The following is a 21,315-nucleotide window of genomic DNA, read 5'->3' as shown; positions in this document are numbered from 1 at the left end:
AAAAGTGTCTGAAAAACAACTAATTTAAGTCATAACTTAATTGTTGGCTTTGGGATAGACAGGTAGTCTCTTCTCAAGGATAGGGCTATCACTTTTGCATTCCGAAGTCCCAATTAGAGCCTCTTTTCCTACAAGAAGTGATCCAATCCACCTGCAATTATCATTTTACTATGTGCTCACACTGAAAGACCACTATTTAAAAAAAAACTGGTGGTTTGCCTTCTTCAGGTCGGATATAAATCTTCACCATAAGCAAACCATGATATGAGTTAATAATCCACTTAAAGGCCTACTGAAATGAGATTTTCTTATTTAAACGGGGATAGCAGGTCCATTCTATGTGTCATACTTGATCATTTCGCGATATTGCCATATTTTTGCTGAAAGGATTTAGTAGAGAACATCGATGATAAAGTTTGCAAGTTTTGGTCGCAAATAAAAAAGCCTTGCCTGTACCGTAAGTATGTGGGCGTGACGTATAAATAATAATAGAAGTACAATTGTTTGTATATATTGTATATATAATTAGTGCAAAGGTCTATATGTACACAGGGATATTTCACATGCCTGTACTGTGTATAAAATTGAACTACGTTCATGTTGTTTATAATGTTGTTTATAATGTGTATTTATAATAAGTTGGGCAAAGGACTTTTTATAACTTTCGGAAGTTTATTTTGTACTTGAAATTGTTTATAGGTTTAGGCGCAATAAGTGTTTAACTTCAGCCTAAACCCTTTCGGTCTGTAACATTTTTTATTTTCAATTTATGAATGTACAACTTTTTATTTTCAATCTCTGAATGTACAACTGTTTTTTTTGCTTTGTTGACCATTGACCGAAGAACAATAAACTCGAAACTTGAAACTTGAAACGTCACCGGTTGTAGGGCTCCTCACATCCTCACATTGTTTATAATGGGAGCCACCAGCAGTAAGAGCAATTCGGACCGAAAAAGCGACAATTTCCCCATTAATTTGAGCGAGGATGAAAGCTTCGTGAATTAGGATATTGATAGTGAAGGACTATAAAAAAAAAAGGAAAAAAACGACGGCTCCGGGCGGCGGCAGTGTGAGCGTTTCAGATGTAATTAGACACATTTACTCGGATAATTGTGGAAGATCCCTTATCTGTTTATTGTTTTAGTAGTGTTTTAGTGGGATTTTAAAGATTGTAAAGACATACCTCGAGGTCGGATGACTGCGGTGAACACACCAGTGTCTCAGAGAGAAGCAGAGGAGCCAAGATCACAGCTGCCTTTTAAACAGCTGCTGCAGGACGACGAATAATCCAATGATTTCTCCGGTAAGATATATATCACAATTTCCCCCTCCAAAAACATGCTGGTTGACGTAGAGAAAACATGTTTGCTTGACCGCTCTGTGTTAAAGCTTCACAACAAACAAAGAAACACCGGCTGTGTCTCGGTGCTAAAGGCAGCTGCAATCCACCGCTTTCCACCAACAGCATTGTTCTTTATAGTCTCCATTATTAAATGAACAAATTGCAAAAGATTCAGCGACACAGATGTCCAAAATACTGTGTAATTACGCGGTTAAAGCAGACGACTTTTGGCCGCGAGTGGCGCAGCTGCTAATACTTCCCGACAGTCCGTGACGTTTTCGACAAGAAACTCGCGGGAATTTTAAAATTGCAATTTAGTAAACTAAAAAGGCCGTATTGGCATGTGTTGCAATGTTAATATTTCATCATTGATATATAAACTATCAGACTGCGTGGTCGGTAGTAGTGGCTTTCAGTAGGCCTTTAAGTGACACATGCAATTGCATCCAGTATATATTTTTGGTAAAAATATAAAAAATAAATACATTTTGTCATAAAGTGGTTTATTATTTTCAGCCTTTCAGAGGTTCCGTAAAATATGCGGTTGGCCAGATAAATAAACTTATGGCGGGCCAGAGAAAGTAATGTGGCTGACCACCTTTAATAATATTGGTGCACTACATTAAATGATGGGGTGGGCAAATTTAAAATAATGTGGCCATCTATCCATCTATTTTCTACCGCTTATTCCCTTTTGGGGTCGCGGGGGGCGCTGGCGCCTATCTCAGCTACAATCGGGCGGAAGGTGGGGTACACCCTGGACAAGTCGCCACCTCATCGCAGGGCCAACACAGATAGACAGACAACATTCACACTCACATTCACACACTAGGGCCAATTTAGTGTTGCCAATCAACCTATCCCCAGGTGCATGTCTTTGGAAGTGGGAGGAAGCCGGAGTACCCGGAGGGAACCCATGCATTCACGGGGAGAACATGCAAACTCCACACAGAAAGATCCCGAGCGTGGATTTGAACCCAGGACTGCAGGACCTTCGTATTGTGAGGCAGACGCACTAACCCCTCTGCCACCGTGAAGCCAATCAATCAATCAATGTTAACTTATATAGCCCTAAATCACTAGTGTCTCAAAGGGCTGCACAAACCACTACGACATCCTCGGCAGGCCCACATAAGGGCAAGGAAAACTCACACCCAGTGGGACGTCGGTGACAATGATGACTATGAGAACCTTGGAGAGGAGGAAAGCAATGGATGTCGACAGGGTCTAACATGATACTGTGAAAGTTCAATCCATAATGGATCCAACACAGTCGCGAAAGTCCAGTCCAAAGCGGATCCAACACAGCAGCGAGAGTCCCGTTCACAGCGGAGCCAGCAGGAAACCATCCCAAGCGGAGGCGGATCAGCAGCGCAGAGATGTCCCCAGCCGATACACAGGCAAGCAGTACATGACCACCGGATCGGACCGGACCCCCTCCACAAGGGAGAGTGGGACATAGAAGAAAAAGAATGTGGTGCACTACATTAAATGATGGGGTGGGCAAATTTAAAATAATGTGGCCAACCACACCAAATTATGTGGCCATGAATAGATTTACGTGGACCCCGACTTATAAAGGTGAAACAATTATTCGGGCGGCATGGCGTAGTGGGTAGAGCGGCCGTGCCAGAAACCTAAGGGTTGCAGGTTCGCTTCCCACCTATCGACATCAAAGTCACTGCCGTTGTGTCCCTGGGCAGGAAACTTCACCCTTTGCCCCCGGTGCCGCTCACACCGGTGAATGAATGATTGGTGGTGGTCGGAGGGGCCGTCAGTCTACCCGAGGGCAGCTGTGGCTACAAAAGTAGCTTACCACCACCAGGTGTGAATGAATGATGGGTTCCCACTTCTCTGTGAGTGCTTTGAGTATCTAACAATAGAAAAGAGCGATATAAATCTAATCCATTATTATTATTATTATTACTATTTAGTGGTCAATTGTATGGAATTGGCTTCACGGTGGCAGAGGGGTTAGTGCGTCTGCCTCACAATACGAAGGTCCTGCAGTCCTGGGTTCAAATCCAGGCTCGGGATCTTTCTGTGTGGAGTTTGCATGTTCTCCCCGTGAATGCGTGGGTTCCCTCCGGGTACTCCGGCTTCCTCCCACTTCCAAAGACATGCACCTGGGGATAGGTTGATTGGCAACACTAAATTGGCCCTAGTGTGTGAATGTGAGTGTGAATGTTGTCCGTCTATCTGTGTTGGCCCTGCGATGAGGTGGCGACTTGTCCAGGGTGTACCCCGCCTTCCGCTCGATTGTAGCTGAGATAGGCGCCAGCGCCCCCCGCGACCCCAAAAAGGGAATAAGCGGTAGGAAATGGATGGATGGATGGATGGATGGAATATGTACTGTACTGTACAATCTGCTAATAAAATTTTTCAATCAATCAATCAATCAATCAACCTGCTGGCCAAATCAGTGAGTTTGACACCTGTGAACATGTTGGGTGTCATATGGTTTTACATTCTGAAACAGACAGTAATAACAGACAATAAAACCACCTTTTATAGCTTTTATTGGATGGACGTTGTACAAAACATTGTTAAGTTAAGTTAGGTTAAAGTACCACTGATAGTCACACACACACACACACACACACACACACACTAGGTGTGGTGAAATTACTCTCTGCATTTGACCCATATTACTGTCTTTTTTAAATAACTTTACCCGGATATAGAATATTGCTCGAAATAATGTTACATTACCCATAAAATGTGGGCTGTTTAACAAGTTTGGAAGTAACTTCCATTTAGTTAATGAGCCTTTGTCGTTGGTGAGGAAGGGAACAAATGAAGTGTAGCACCTTCGCTGGCTGCAACGTGTTTACTCTTTAGATAAGGCAGATGCAGGAAGGTTTATAAAAGCTCTGGGCCTACGCATACACACTCGGCAACCATTAAGAGAAATGTGCTAGAATTCGAAGCACGATTGGCCTGTTCATCCGTCTATCTTATAGCCTTTGTTGTTGACTTTTAAATGCATCAATAATTGACAGATCATGTATAACACATGAGGATCTGGCCTTAGTCATAATAAATTAACCCATCATCAGGCATACGTTGGAACGTGAAGCGATTACAAAAAATAAATATGTCACTTGTTGTCAAGTGTTACAGATTTTATTTTTACAGCCGTTCCAAGGTCCATTCGCTGCTGTGCATGTGGCTCACACGGAAGGACCCGCCCTGCCAGGAAACAAAGTTAAGTTGAATCACTTATTAGCTGATCTGGCATTTAATTTATTTCCTGTGAAATGCAGTGCAGATGAGATGGAAAACTAATCAGTGATATGCAAACGCTGCACAAATCTTTCAGTGATGGAAAGTGTGGACATGTCTCACTTGATGGACCTCTTTTATACTTAATGTTGATAGACTAGGGCAGGGGTTGGGAACCTTTTTGGCTGAGAGAGCCAAAAAGCCAAATATTTTAAAATGTATTTCCGTAAGAGCCATATAATGTTTTTTTTAACACTGAACACAACTTAACGCGTGCATTTTTAAGTAAGACCAACATTTCTAGAGTATAATAGGTCTCTTATTCTTTGTAATAACATTGTTATTCTGAAGCTAACTGTGGAGGGGGCGTGGCCCGCGGGCCTGCAGCAAACTGGGGTTTGCCAGGACCGGCCTGGAAATCAGCGAGAGCTGCGTCGATGGCCCACCTGAGCCTTGTTATCTAATCACCTGTCGGTCTGTTATAAGCAGCAGCCAGGAGGAGAGACCCGGTTGGGGCTGGAGCCAGAGCGCGAGCAAGAATGAAAGAGAAAAATAGAATTGCTGGAAAGCAAACTGAGAGACTTGTTGAAAAATAAAACAACCCTGAAACGGGCTCTCATGTCGGTGCTTGGTGGTCTGAAGAACCCCCAGGAGGACAAACCCCACCCTAACCTTTAATATATAAATAACTTCTTAAAGGGGAACATTATCATAATTTCTAAAGGGTTAAAAACAATAAAAATCAGTTCCCAGTGGCTTGTTGTATTTTTTGAATTTTTTTTCAAAATTTTACCGGTCTCGGAATATCCCTAAATAAAGCTTTAAAGTGCCTTATTTTCGCTCTCTGCGAAGACACTGGCCATTTCCCTGTGACGTCACACAGTGCTGCCAATGTAAACAAACAATGGGAATACCACAGCAAGATATAGTGTCATTAGCTCGGATTCAAACTCGGATTTCAGCGACTTAAGCGATTCAACAGATTACGCATGTATTTAAACAGATGGTTGGAGTATGAAAATATTGAAGAAGAAACAGAAACTCTTGAGCGAATAGCTATTGACGCTAGTCATAGCCATAGCTTTGGCCGAATAGCTGCGTTAGCATCGCCGGTAAAAAGTGCGGACCAAACGATCAGGACTTTCGCATCTTGTGACACTGGAGCAACTTAAATCCGTCGATTGGTAAGTGTTTTTTTCGCATTAAATGTGGGTGGAAGAAAACGTAATATCGTTGCAAATGCATCTGCAGGTTATCCATACATTTCTGTGCCATGTCTGCTTTAGCACCGCCGGTAAATAGCATGTTAGCATCGATTAGCGTAGCATGTTAGCATCGATTAAAGGGACGGCGTGGCGCAGTGGGGAGAGTGGCCGTGCGCAACCTGAGCGTCCCTGGTTCAATTCCCACCTAGTACCAACCTCGTCACGTCCGTTGTGTCCTGAGCAAGACACTTCACTCTTGCTCCTGATGGGTGCTGGTTGGCGCCTTGCATGGCAGCTCCCTCCATCAGTGTGTGAATGTGTGTGTGAATGGGTAAATGTGGAAGTAGTGTCAAAGCGCTTTGAGTACCTTGAAGGTAGAAAAGCGCTATATAAGTACAACCCATTTATTAGCTGGCAGTCAACATCAACAAAACTCACCTTTGTGATTTCGTTGACTATCGTTGCAAATGAGGTTATCCATACATCTCCGTGCCATGTCTGTCTTAGCATCGCCGGTAAAATGTGGAGACACTCCAGCACATTCAATGGGGGTCTGGCGGCAGACACTTTGGCATCTTCGGGCCAGTGGTGCAACTTGAATCCCTCCCTGTTAGTGTTGTTACACCCTCCGACAACACACCGTCGAGGCATGATGTCTCCAAGGTTCCAAAAAATAGTCAAAAAAACGAAAAATAACAGAGCTGAGACCCAATGTTTACAATGGGTTGAAAATGAAAACGGCGGGTGTGTTACCTCGGCGACGTCTCATTCTGACGTCATCGCTTCCAGCGCGATGAACAGAAAGGCGTTTAATTCGCCAAAATTCACCCATTTAGAGTTCGGAAATCGGTTGAAAAAATAGACGGTCTTTTTTCTTCAACATCAAGGTATATATTGACGCTTACATAGGTCTGGTGATAATGTTCCCCTTTATCGCAACTTCTTGAACAGGTGCGGTAGTAAACGGATGGATGGACTACAAATGCATGAGAATGTTTTATGTTTTGAACATTATTTTTTAACACTTATTACAAGTGGAATTATTCATTACTTATCCTGTTAAGCAATGTCAGCTCAGATTTATCCGACAGCCAGATGCAGTCATCAAAAGTGTCACATCTGGCTCGCGAGCCATAGGTTCCCTACCCCTGGACTAGGGGTTTAGGGTTCACACCAGACCGGGGGTCGGCAACTCTGAACGTTGAAAGAGCCATATCGGACCAAAAATACCAAAAACAAATCTGTCTGAAACGAAATTTTAGCTATAATAGCCTACTATCAAAATGAATATGTGTCGATATGTGAAGCAAATCTTTGTTGAAATTTAGTATTTATTCTACACATTTTAACAACATTAGAAACCAGAGGCTACTTATCCATTTTCTACCGCTTGTCCCTTTCAGGGTCGCGGTGGGTGGTGGAGCCTATCTAATAATGATAATAATAATAATAATAATAATAATAATAAGAAGAAGAAGAAGAAGAAGAAGAATATATTTTATTTGTAAAAAAAAAAATAAAAGCACTTTACGTTGAGCAAACAACCTGTAAAAAATAGTAATAATGATAATAGTAAAAAGATAATAAAATAAATACAATATAAAACTAGAAACAGCCCAATAGCTAGAACCAGCATGCATGTCTATAAAAAGGCTCTTTTTTTTTAAAGATGGGGTTTTAAGCCTTTTTTAAAAGTATTCACAGTCTGTGGTGCCCTCAGGTGGTCAGGGAGAACGTTCCAAAGACTGGGAGCAGCGGAGCAGAAAGCCCGGTCTCCCATTGTTCGAAGCTTAGTCTGTCCGGAGCAAGGGGTGTCGTGTGGAGGATTTGGGGGTGAGCAGTTCCTTGAGGCTGCATTCGGGCGGAAGGCAGGGTTCACCCTGGACAAGTCGCTACCTCATCACAGAAATTACAGCAAATGTTCTACACAGTCATGCAACTTTTGGGGGGGGTTATCAAAAATGAATACTTAAAAATCTGCTTGTCACAATTTTTTCCTGTGGAAGGGGATTGTGATCAGCGCGCCGCAGGAGTAAAGGTCAACTCCTCTGGCCATGGGACAGACAACTTTCACACTCGCATTACATGAGGAATTAAATAAGTAGACGATGTAACTTGTTGCATAAAAGAAAATAAGACAGCCAGACAGGGTCTGGTGAAAGACAAGAATAAGTAGGTCTTTGATTAGTGCCCAAGAGAAGGTGAGCGTCCCGAACACTAATCAGAGGCAGTGGACACTAATCAGCACCCCTGGAAACCAAAACACAAACCCAGGTGCGGTGAAAACAGAGCTGAGGTAGTCAAACTCACAGAACAAAACATGATCCAGGCAACGGATCATAAAAAAAACTTTCCCAACTACAAGTTACCGTAATTTTCGGAGTATAAGTCGCTCCGTATTTTAAGTCGCACTTGCCGAAAATGCATAATAAAGAAGGAAACAAACATATATAAGTCACACTTGAGTATAAGTCGCATTTTTGGGGGAAATGTACTTGATAAAATCCAACACCAAGAATAGACATTTGAAAGATAATATAAAATAGATAAAGAATAGTGAACAACAGGCTGAATAAGTGTACTTTATATGAGGCATAAATAACCAACTGAGAAGGTGCCTGGTATGTTAACGTAACATATTATGGTAAGAGTCATTCAAATAACTATAACATATAGAACATGCTATACGTTTACCAAACAATCTGTCACTCCTAATTGCTAAATCCCATGAAATCTTATACGTCTAGTCTCTTACGTGAATGAGCTAAATTATATTATTTGATATTTTACGGTAATGTGTTAATAATTTCACACATAAGTCGCTCCCGAGTATAAGTCGCACCCCTGGCCAAACTATGAAAAAAACTGTGATTTATAGTACGATAAATACGGTACTTAAAACCGACAGGACCAATACAAACAGTATTAATCAATCAATCAATCAATCAATGTTTACTTATATAGCCCTAAATCACTAGTGTCTCAAAGGGCTGCACAAACCACTACGACATCCTCGGTAGGCCCACATAAGGGCAAGGAAAACTCACACCCAGTGGGACGTCGGTGACAATGATGACTATGAGAACCTTGGAGAGGAGGAAAGCAATGGATGTCGAGCGGGTCTAACATGATACTGTGAGAGTTCAATCCATAATGGATCCAACACAGTCGCGAGAGTCCAGTCCAAAGCGGATCCAACACAGCAGCGAGAGTCCCGTTCACAGCGGAGCCAGCAGGAAACCATCCGAAGCGGAGGCGGATCAGCAGCGCAGAGATGTCCCCAGCCCATACACAGGCAAGCAGTACATGGCCACCGGATCGGACCGGACCCCCTCCACAAGGGAGAGTGGGACATAGGAGAAAAAGAAAAGAAACGGCAGATCAACTGGTCTAAAAAGGGAGTCTATTTAAAGGCTAGAGTATACAAATGAGTTTTAAGGTGAGACTTAAATGCTTCTACCGAGGTAGCATCTCGAACTGTTACCGGGAGGGCATTCCAGAGTACTGGAGCCCGAACGGAAAACGCTCTATAGCCCGCAGACTTTTTTTGGGCTTTGGGGATCACTAATAAGCCGGAGTCCTTTGAACGCAGATTTCTTGCCGGGACATATGGTACAATACAATCGGCAAGATAGGCTGGAGCTAGACCGTGTAGTATTTTATACGTAAGTAGTAAAACCTTAAAGTCACATCTTAAGTGCACAGGAAGCCAGTGCAGGTGAGCCAGTACAGGCGTAATGTGATCAAACTTTCTTGTTCTTGTCAAAAGTCTAGCAGCCGCATTTTGTACCAACTGTAATCTTTAAATGCTAGACATGGGGAGACCCGAAAATAATACGTTACAGTAATCGAGACGATACTTTTGATTTATGCTAGTCATAATATTATACAAAAAAAGAAATGAGCCTTTATTGATAAAACAAGTAGAATCAGACGGATTTTTTATTATATATATATATATATAAATCTTAAAAATACTAGTAAAATAAAAATGACTGATCATTTCAAAACATGGGTGCATTAAGGTAATCTTGTTAAAATGTCAACGTCGATTTATGGATGTGTTTCCATGACAATTATCCAATTATCCATCCATTTTCTCACGCTTGTCCCTTTCGGGGCAGCTGCACTCAGGCGGCAGGCGGGGTACGCCCATGGACAAGTCACCACCTCACCGCAGAGCCAACACAAATAGACAGACACCATTCACACTCACATTCACACACTAGAACAGGGGTAGGGAACCTATGGCTCTAGGGCCAGATGTGGCTCTTTTGATGACTGCATCTGGCTCTCAGATACATCTGAGCTGACATTACTTAACACGATTAGTAACTAACAATTCCGCCAGTAATCGGTGTTAAAAATAACATTTAACATATAAAACATTCTTATGCATTTTAATCCATCCATTCGTTTTTCAACCGCACCTGTTCAATGAGTCACATAAATGGTAAGAAGTCCATCCATCTATTCTCTACCGCTTGTCCCTTTTGGGGTCGCGGGGGTTGCTGGAGCCTATCTCAGCTGCATTTGGGCAGAAGGCTGCGTACACCTTGGACAAGTCGCCACCTTATCACAGGGCCAACACAGATAGACAGACAACATTCACACTCACATTCACACACTAGGGACCATTTAGTGTTGCCAAAGAAGTATTTTATTTATTATTGGTTAGCTTCAGAATAAAAATGATATAAAATATAAGACTTATACTCTAAAAATGTAGGTCTTACTTAAAAAATGCATGCATTTAGTTGTATTCAGTGTTAAAACATATGATACGGCTCTCACGGTAATACACTTTAAACAATTTGGCTTTCATGGCTCTCTAAGCCAAAAAGGTTCCCGACCCCTGCCCTAGAGCCAATTTGGTGTCGTCAATCAACCGATTGGTAAATAGCATTTAGCGTAGCATGTTAGCATCGATTAGCTGGCAGTCAACATCAACAAAACTCACCTTTGTGATTTTGTTGACTTAATCGTTGCAAATGCATCTGCAGGTTATCCATACATCTCTGTGCCATGTCTGCCTTAGCATCGCCGGTAAAATGTGGAGACACTCCAGCACATTCAATGGCGGTCTGGCGGCAGACCCTTTGGCATCTTCGGGCCAGTGGTGCAACTTGAATCCCTCCCTGTTAGTGTTGTTACACCCTCCGACAACACACCGACGAGGCATGATGTCTCCAAGGTTCCAAAAAATAGTCAAAAAAACGGAAAATAACAGAGCTGAGACCCGGTGTTTGTAATGTGTTGAAAATGAAAATGGCGGGTGTGTTACCTCGGTGACGTCACATTCTTTTTTTTTTTTTTTTTTAGTCCTGTCCAGCTTCTCAGGCAAATCATATAGTTGATGTAGATGCCCATATCGGCTGTTCAGATTGACTTTACAAAAGAGAAGTGTAAGATACTTCTCTTGTTGTCTTATTCGAATTTGACTTTATTAAATGTATTTATATTATCATTTGGTGCAGCCGGGCCGGAGCAGGAGGGGATAGAAAGAGAAAAAAAGGAAGACAGAGGGGGTAATTGTGGGGATAAGAGAGGGATTAGACAGAGAGACAAAAACAACAACAGCAAATACAACAATAACAACAACAATAGAACAACACCAGCACATACATAATATGTAAAAATATGATCGTAAAAGTGATAGCAAATAAGCAGTTAGTGAAATAAATAATATAGTAATGACAATGAGCATTTTTACACTAAAACTGGAGCGATACAAATACCAATAGAAAAAGCGCTATTGATCATGAACAAAACCAATAGATTACCTCTATTATCAACGATAAAGTTGTTCGAATGCAACGATACGTATACATAATGATAGCTAGAAAGATAATTAAAAAAAATAAATAAATAAAAAAAATAAAAGAAAAAAGAAAAAAAAGGAAAACGTCACATTCTGACGTCATCGCCTCCAGCGCGATAAACAGAAAGGCTTTAATTCGCCAAAATTCACCCATTTAGATTTCGGAAATCGGTTGAAAAATTATATGTTCTTTTTTTCTGCACCATCAAGGTATATATTGACGTTTATATAGGTCTGGTGATAATGTTCCCCTTTAAAGCTTTTTTTAGGGATATTCCGGGAGGTGTAAAATTTTGAAAAAATATTCAAAAATAAAACAAGCCACTGGGAACTGATTTTTATTGTTTTTAACCTTTTTGAAATTGTGATCATGTTCCCCTTTAAAGCTCTTTTTAGGGATATTCCGGGAGGTGTAAAATTTTGAAAAAAACTTTGAAAAATAAAACAAGCCACTGGGAACTGATTTCTTATTGTTTTTAACCTTTTTGAAATTGTGATAATGTTCCCCTTTAAAGCTCTTTTTAGGGATATTCCGGGAGGTGTAAAATTTTGAAAAAAAATTGGAAAAATAAAACAAGCCACTGGGAACTGATTTGTATTGTTTTTAACCTTTTTGAAATTGTGATAATGTTCCCCTTTAAAGCTCTTTTTAGGGATATTCCGGGAGGTGTAAAATTTTGAAAAAAACTTCGAAAAATAAAACAAGCCATTGGGAACTGATTTTTATTGTGTTTAACCTTTTTGAAATTGTGATAATGTTCCCCTTTAAAGCTCTTTTTAGGGATATTCCGGGAGGTGTAAAATTTTGAAAAAAAATTGGAAAAATAAAACAAGCCACTGGGAACTGATTTGTATTGTTTTTAACCTTTTTGAAATAGTGATAATGTTCCCCTTTAAAGCTCTTTTTAGGGATATTCCGGGAGGTGTAAAATTTTGAAAAAAACTTTGAAAAATAAAACAAGCCACTGGGAACTGATTTCTTATTGTTTTTAACCTTTTTGAAATTGTGATAATGTTCCCGTTTAGAGCTATTTTTAGGGATATTCCGGGAGGTGTAAAATTTTGAAAAAAAATTCTAAAAATAAAACAAGCCCCTGGGAACTTATTTTTATTGTTTTTAACCTTTTTGAAATTGTGATAATGTTCCCCTTTAAAGCTCTTTTTAGGGATATTCCGGGAGGTGTAAAATTTTCAAAAAAAACTTCGAAAAATAAAACAAGCCACTGGGAACTGATTTTTATTGTTTTTAACCTTTTTGAAATTGTGATAATGTTCCCCTTTAAAGCTTTTTTTAGGGATATTCCGGGAGGTGTAAAATTTTGAAAAAAACTTCGAAAAATAAAACAAGCCACTGGGAACTGATTTTTTATTGTTTTTAACCTTTTTGAAATTGTGATAATGTTCCCCTTTAAAGCTCTTTTTAGGGATATTCCCGGAGGTGTAAAATGTTGAAAAAAACTTCGAAAAATAAAACAAGCCACTGGGAACTGATTTTTTATTGTTTTTAACCTTTTTGAAATTGTGATAATGTTCCCCTTTAAAGCTCTTTTTAGGGATATTCCGCGAGGTGTAAAATTTTGAAAAAAAACTTCGAAAAATAAAACAAGCCACTGGGAATTGATTTTTATTGTTTTTAACCTTTTTGAAATCGTGATAATGTTCCCGTTTAAAGCTATTTTGAGGGATATTCCAGGAGGTGTAAAATTTTGAAAAAAAATTCTAAAAATAAAACAAGCCACTGGGAACTGATTTTTATTGTTTTTAACCTTTTTGAAATTGTGATAATGTTCCCCTTTAAAGCTCTTTTTAGGGATATTCCGGGAGGTGTAAAATTTTGAAAAAAAATTGGAAAAATAAAACAAGCCACTGGGAACTGATTTTTATTGTTTTTAACCTTTTTGAAATTGTGATAATGTTCCCCTTTAAAGCTCTTTTTAGGGATATTCCGGCAGGTGTAAAATTTTGAAAAAAACTTCGAAAAATAAAACAAGCCACTGGGAACTGATTTTTATTGTTTTTAACCTTTTTGAAATTGTGATAATGTTCCCCTTTAACTGTAAAAACTAGTAAAATATATTTGCAAAAAAAAAAGGATTTGCAAATCATTGTATTCTGTGTTTATTCACATATTACACAAGGTTTTGGGGGTTTTGTACAGACTGGCACACTTGACTATGAGGACTCCAGCTTCACCACAGTGTCCTCGTAGACTTGATGAGACTTACTGACTCTCACCATCAAAGGGTGATAATTGAGCACCTGTTTCCCCATTTGATCGTTCTCTCCCCTCCCGCTCGTCCCCATTCGAGTATGGATCCGCGTCCTGCGTGACAGCCTAGACTCACTCACGCACTCGCGGTTCGCCACATATATAACGCGGACCTGCCCGATCAGGACGGATCCACGAAGATGCGCACCAGGCTCTCGCAGCCTGGGAGGAGCTTGAAATATTCTCCCTTTACTTCACGCCGCCGTCGAGTGAGGACTCGCTTTGGAGAGGAGATATAAGAAGGAAGGTGAGTCCGCTCATGCACTTTTTTTTTTTTTTTTTTAATGACGACGCGCAATTGTACTCGTTTCTTTGCAACCGGGGTCGGTGGTTTTTGTGCGTAATTTGGACGCGGGAGCGCAAAACTGAAGTTCCAATATCACGTCACGGCTTGGAAGAGATAAACATGGATTGTAGCCACAGCGCTTAGAAGTATTGGAATATTAATAATATGCACTAATAATGCATGGAGAGAAATGACGCACGCAGTGGAGATTGAATGAAACGACCGCCGTTTTAAATCACAGATTTCGCTCCGGCAGGTGATTTTTTATTTATTTATTTATTTATTTTTTAAGTGAAAAATGATGCTTGACGAAATTGTCCAATGTTTTGTTAAGTACACACGTCGCTTGCAGTCTGATGCACAGGCAGGTCTGCACAAATCATGTCTCTGCAAAAAATAAGTTATTTTGTTCAGGAAAACACACATAAAATGCATTGTTTGGTCATGAAACAATAATCACATACAACAGAGTCATGAATCCATCCCATCCATCCATTTTTCTACCGCTTATTCCCTTTAGGGTCGAGGGGGGCGCTGGTGCCTATCTCTGCTACAATCAGGCGGAAGGTGGCGTACACCCTGGACAAGTCGCCACCTCATTGCAGGGCCAACACAGATAGACATACAACATTCACATTCACAGTCATGAATACATGCAATTAAAAGCTGCATGATGTTTTATGTATAAGCATAGTAATAAAAAAAAAAGTAAGCCAGTGCCATTATACATCATGCATTATAAACAGTGTTTATTCCGTCAATAATAACAGGTTCGTTTACGGCGCATTTTATATTGAAAATGTCTTTTTAATGAAAAACATTCACTAAAGCTTTGATCATGACACACATGTTGGTACTCGAGAGAAAACAATCAACCCATCCATCCATTTCTACTGCTTATTCCCTTTAAGGTCGCGGGGGCGCTGGTGCTTATCTCAGCCACAATCGGGCGGAAGGCGGTGCACACCCTGTACAAGTCGCCACCTCATTGCAGGACCGACACAGATAGACGGACAACATTCACACTCACATTCACAGAGTCATGAATACATGCAATTAAAAGCTGCATGATGTTTTATGTATATGCAGGGTAATAAAAAAAAAAGTAAGCCAGTGCCATTATACATCATGCATTATAAACAGTGTTTATTCCGTCAATAACAACAGGTTTGTTTACGGTGAGTTTTGCATTGAAAATGTCTTTTTAATGAAAACATTCACTAAAGCTTTGATCATGACACACATGTTGGTACTCGGGAGAAAATAATCCATCCATCCATTTCCTACCGCATATTCCCTTTGGGGTCGCGGGGGGCGCTGGTGCCTATCTCTGCTACAATCGGGCGGAAGGCGGCGTACACCCTGGACAAGTCGCCACCTCATTGCAGGGCTAACACAGACAGACAACATTCACACTCACATTCACAGAGTCATGAATACATGCAATTAAAATCTGCATGATTTCTTAATTATATGCACAGTAATAAAAAAAAAAAAAGCCAGTGCCATTATACATCATGCATTATAAACAGTGTTTATTCCGTCAATAATAACAGGTTTATTTACAGTGCATTTTACATTGAAAATGTCTTTTTAATGAAAAACATTCGCTAAAGCTTTGATCATGACACACATGTTGGTACTCGAGAGAAAACAATCCATCCATCCATCCATTTCTACCGCTTATTCCCTTTAGGGTCGCGGGTGCTCTGGTGCCTATCTCTGCTACAATTAGGCGGAAGGCGGTGTACACCCTGGACAAGTCGCCACCTCATTGCAGGGCCACCAGAGATAGACAGAACACATCCTGTTCTGTCTCCCTGTAATGTTTGTCTGATCTTGAATGGGATTCTGCTGAAAATAAAGTACTATCTATCTATCTATCTAACATTCACACTCACATTCACAGAGTCATGAATACATGCAATTAAAAGCTGCACGATTTCTTATGTACAGTGGGGCATAAAAGTATTTAGTCAGCCAGCGATTGTGCAAGTTCTCCCACTTAAAATGATGACAGAGGTCTAAAATTTCATCATAGGTACACTTCAACTGTGAGAGACAGAATGTGAAAAAAAAAATCCAGGAATTCACATTGTAGGAATTTTAAATAATTTATTTGTAAATTATGGTGGAAAATAAGTATTTGGTCAACCATTCAAAGCTCTCACTGATGGAAGGAGGTTTTGGCTCAAAATCTCACGATACATGGCCCCATTCATTCTTTCCTTAACACGGATCAATCGTCCTGCAGAAAAACAGCCCCAAAGCATGATGTTTCCACCCCCATGCTTCACAGTAGGTGTGGTGTTCTTGGGATGCAACTCAGTATTCTTCTTCCACCAAACACGACAAGTTGAGTTTATATCAAAATGGATACATGGATGATACAGCAGAGGATTGGGAGAATGTCATGTGGTCAGATGAAACCAAAATAGAACTTTTTGGTATAAACTCAACTCGTCGTGTTTGGAGGAAGACGAATACTGAGTTGCATCCCAAGAACACCATACCTACTATGAAGCATGGGGGTGGAAACATCATGCTTTGGGGCTGATTTTTTGCTAAGGGGACAGGACGATTGATCCGTGTTAAGGAAAGAATGATTGGGGCCATGTATCGTGAGATTTTGAGCCAAAACCTCCTTCCATCAGTGAGAGCTTTGAATGGTAGACCAAATACTTATTTTCCACCATAATTTACAAATAAATTCTTTAAAATTCCTACAATGGGAATTCCTGGATTATTTTTTCACATTCTGTCTCTCACAGTTGAAGTGTACCTATGATGAAAATTACAGACCTCTGTCATCATTTTAAGTGGGAGAACTTGCACAATCGGTGGCTGACTAAATACTTTTTTTTACCCCACTGTATATGCACAGTAATAAAAAAAAAAGTAAGCCAGTGCCATTATACATCATGCATTATACAGTAAACAGTATTTTTTCCGTCAATAATAACAGGTTCGTCTACGGTGCATTTAGCATTGAAAATGTCTTTTTAATGAAAAACATTCACTAAAGCTTTGATCATGACACACATGTTGGTACCCGAGAGAAAACAATCCAAACATGAATAATTCCAGCGATGTTCATAGCCTATTTCACGGGACAAGACAGCTGATTTCATTTAATTTTTATGTTCCGCCGAGGTGTTTATTCCATTTTCCAAGGAGTGGAAGCAGGTGGATGTGAATGCAGGAATTGGCAGGAAGAGCTGGATGATTACTGTATACAACACAACATGCATTTCCTTAATAATATCATGAAGCGCTTTTTTTTCGATGAAGTGGTTATGCAATGCGGGTAGGAAAAGACACTTAAAGTGTGTGCTGCCAAACATGATTTGATAGCATTTTACGTAAGCCCAAGTACATAGCAGACAAGTTAAGGTGACCCACATTCAAATCGGGTGCAGGAGGGCCACACAGGGATTGGGATTTATCTTTTAAATAATCTTTTGTTTGTGATGCTGGTTCGTGCTGTGTAATTTGAGTGGTGCAAAACGGAGGCTTTATAACAACTTCCTTTGATGTGTTCACCTCTGTGTAGAATCAAGCTGGGCCTGGCTTCCTCTCGGGGGTTTGCACAGCCCGGAGTAGAAATGAGTCCCCGGGAGTCGTCCAACGGCACGGGATGGGAGCCCGACGAAACGGACGTGTGGAACCAGGCGAACGGGAGCATGGATTCCAACCTGCACGGTTTCCACATCGACGTCACCAAGCACATCGGGGTGCAGATCACCCTGATCACGGCCTATTCCTTCATCATCGTGCTGGGCCTGCTGGGGAACGCTCTGGTGGTCTACATGATCATCCGCTACAGGAACATGCGCACGGTCACCAACTTCTTCATAGCCAACTTGGCGCTGGCCGACCTCTTGGTGGACACCCTGTGCCTGCCCTTCACGCTGGTCTACACCCTGCTGGACGAGTGGAAGTTCGGCGCCGTGCTCTGCCACATGGTCCCCTTCGCCCAGGCCTTGAGCGTGCACGTGTCCATCCTGACCATGACCGTCATCGCCCTGGAGCGCTACCGTTGCATCGTTTTCCACCTGGGTCAGCGCCTCACTTGGCACTCCAGCTTCCTCATCATGGCGTTCACGTGGACTACCTCGGCGGTGCTGGCGGCGCCCATGGCCATCTTCCGGGAGTACCGGCAAGAAGAGATCCCCTTCTTAAATCTGCACATGGTGGTGTGCTCGGAGAAGTGGCCGCACGGCACCAGCAGGGACGGCGTCATCTACAGCCTCTCCATGCTGCTCCTGCAGTACATTAGCCCTTTAGCCATCATCAGTTACGCTTACATTTGCATCTGGGTCAAGCTGAAGAACCACATCAGCCCGTCTACACGCAACGATAGCATCGCCCGGCGTAAAAAGACCACCAAGATGCTGGCGCTGGTGGTGGTGGTGTTTGCAATCTGCTGGCTGCCCTACCACGTGTTCCAGCTGGCCAGCGATCTGGACCTGGTGCTCAGGTTTAAGGAGTACAAACTGATATACACCGTCTTCCACATCGTGGCCATGTGTTCCACTTGCACCAACCCCCTGCTGTACGGATGGATGAATAAAAACTACAGAAACGGCTTCCTAATGGTCTTCCGCTGCGAGGATAAGCCGGATTCTTTCCACCCCGAGGGCTCCTTCCGGACTCGCTCCACCAGGCGGCTAACGCTCAACGGCCGCAACGGCGGACACCCACCCACTGCGGTCTGAGACGCCTGCATGAAGACTTTGGAAAATGTTGCATTTTTTTCCCCCCTGGCACAAAGTAGGGGTGGACTAAGGTTCGTCGGAAATGATTGATCAATTAATCCACAGGTGTCAGACTCAATGCCGTGTCATTTCATAAGGCCCGCAAAATACTTATATACCTTATTTCCATTTTGACAGAAACAAATACATATACAAGCATGTATTTTAAAACTGTGGTCCCCAAGCTTTTTGTATCCGCGGACCGGTCAACGCTTAATAATTTGTCCCGGGGCCCGGGTTGGAGGGGGGTATTGGTAAATGATAAATGGGTTGTACTTGTATAGCGCTTTTCTACCTTCAAGGTACTCAAAGCGCTTTGACACTACTTCCACATTTACCCATTCACACACACATTCACACACTGATGGAGGGAGCTGCCATGCAAGGCGCCAACCAGCACCCATCAGAAGCAAGGGTGAAGTGTCTTGCTCAGGACACAACGGACGTGACGAGGTTGGTTCTAGGTGCGATTTGAACCAGTGACCCTCGGGTTGCGGACGGCCACTCTTCCACTGCGCCACGCCGTCCCTTTTTTGGTCCTTTTTTTTTTTTTTTTTTTTTTCTTTGTCATGAAAAAGGGACGTTTTCGTCATGAAAAAGGGACGTTTTTGTGGTTGGTGCACTAATTGTAAGTGTATATTGTGTTTTTTTATGTTGATTTAATAGAAATAAATAAAAAATAAAAAAATATATATATATTTTTTTTTTTAAATAAAAATGAATAAAACATTCTTCTGCAGCCCCGGTACCAATCGGGCCGCGGCCTGGTGGTTGGGGACCACTGTTTTAAACCGTATAATTATCTCGGTTTAGCTCGGTTGGTTGAGCGGCCGTGCCAGCAACTTGAGGGTTGCAGGTTCGATTCCCGCTTCCGCCATCCTAGTCAATGCCGTTGTGTCCTTGGGCAAGACACTTTACCCACCTGCTCCCAGTGCCACCCACACTGGTTTAAAAAAAATGTAACTTAAATATTGGGTTTCACTATGTAAAGCCCTTTGAGTCGCTAGAGAAAAGCGCTATATAAATATAATGCAACAAATATTCCCAAAATTATTTTTGTAAAAAAAAACAAAAAAAAAAACTAAACATCTGATTGACTTATGATTTTTAAGCAAGTTAACCATCAAATTACCCATCATATGAAAGGAGAAAAAAAAAAAGGTACTGTTTTTCCATTTATGCTCTAAAATCTATTGTAAATTTTAAGGTAAAAGTCTGGCGACTGAGCTGCCAATTTCTTTTATTTAAGTCAACATAAGGAAAAAATGTATCATTTCTAAATCCCTAAGCAATTGGGTAATAATGGTCAAATCCTTATACATGTATATTTTTATATACCCGCTGTTACAAACGGCCCTTAATGAGAATAGGTTTGACACCCCTGAATTAATCGGTCAAAATGTTTTTAATGCGATGAATGTTCTGAACTCGTGTTTCCATGCTATTGAGCAGAATAACATAAAGTGGGGACCCAGAACCACTACCCATCTTGTTATTTTACCCGTGGCCATGTAGTGCTTTTCTATTGTTCTAGTAACTTATTCGAGGAAATGATAATTATGCCCATCCCTGGCACAAAGGTAGCCTTTTGTCCATGATGACTTGGCCTTTGAGGTTAATGTCATGCTTTTGTTTGTGACTGTTAATAATAGTGAATCTAATGTATTCAAATGATGCCTACCAGTGCTCATTATCGCTACCTGTACAATGTGTTTCCTGTTCATGTAAATCATGTCCAATCTGGTAATGAACTCCAAGGCATTAATGTTTACGAAGGAGAAGGTGACTCTTGTGGGACGAGTTCAATTTTTTTTTAACGCTCGTTTCATTATTTGCGGACACGCCGCTTTGAATTCACGTGCCAACTGAAGTGACGTTTTAATCTCCTTCCAAGGTCCCCCGCTGACAGCCCGCAGCTGCTTTTTCTCCGTCCAAACAGGACGTTAATTATGTTGACCTGAAAAAGTGCTCCACGCCAAATGAAGGAAGTGAGACTGTCAAGGAATCCTGTTGACCTTTGCACGTTGTGTTTGATGAACAAAATGTAAAAAAAACAAACATAAAATCGAGTAATGTCAAAAAGATACCCTTGAATGGGCACTGTTGCAGATGCATGGAGTGTTGAAGTGTGGGTAAATACAGCAATCACAACATATTACGGTGTTGTTGCCTACAGCCTGCTTACACACACACATAACACCATCCATCTATGAGAGGACCGTTTATTCAAGCGACAATTTCATCTTTATGTGTTTGGACTGTTTTCCGAACAAAGCAGCAGTGGATTTAGCAGCAAATAAAGCATTTAACTTCGCAGCTGACTCCGTGCTTTTTTTTTTTATTTCCATGCAGAGAAAATGCTTGTAGCCATACTTGGTGTATCTTAACACCCACATGGCGAATTTCAT

At 41.3% G+C, this 21,315-nt stretch overlaps 1 protein-coding gene across 1 annotated transcript; it reads left to right on the top strand.

The window, feature by feature from the left end:
• The first annotated feature begins 13,790 nt into the window (after nt 1–13,790).
• npy7r (neuropeptide Y receptor Y7) lies at nt 13,791–19,440 on the top strand. Its single transcript, XM_061899611.1, has 2 exons — nt 13,791–14,111; nt 17,704–19,440. Exon 2 carries the CDS (start codon nt 17,756–17,758, stop codon nt 18,866–18,868), a length of 1,113 nt encoding a protein of 370 aa, XP_061755595.1. The 5' UTR covers nt 13,791–14,111; nt 17,704–17,755; the 3' UTR covers nt 18,869–19,440.
• Nucleotides 19,441–21,315: the final 1,875 nt, after the last annotated feature.

Source organism: Nerophis ophidion, linkage group LG05, assembly GCF_033978795.1.
Source record: "Nerophis ophidion isolate RoL-2023_Sa linkage group LG05, RoL_Noph_v1.0, whole genome shotgun sequence".
Taxonomy (NCBI): domain Eukaryota; kingdom Metazoa; phylum Chordata; class Actinopteri; order Syngnathiformes; family Syngnathidae; genus Nerophis; species Nerophis ophidion.
This window is presented reverse-complemented; position numbering and strand designations above follow the sequence as displayed.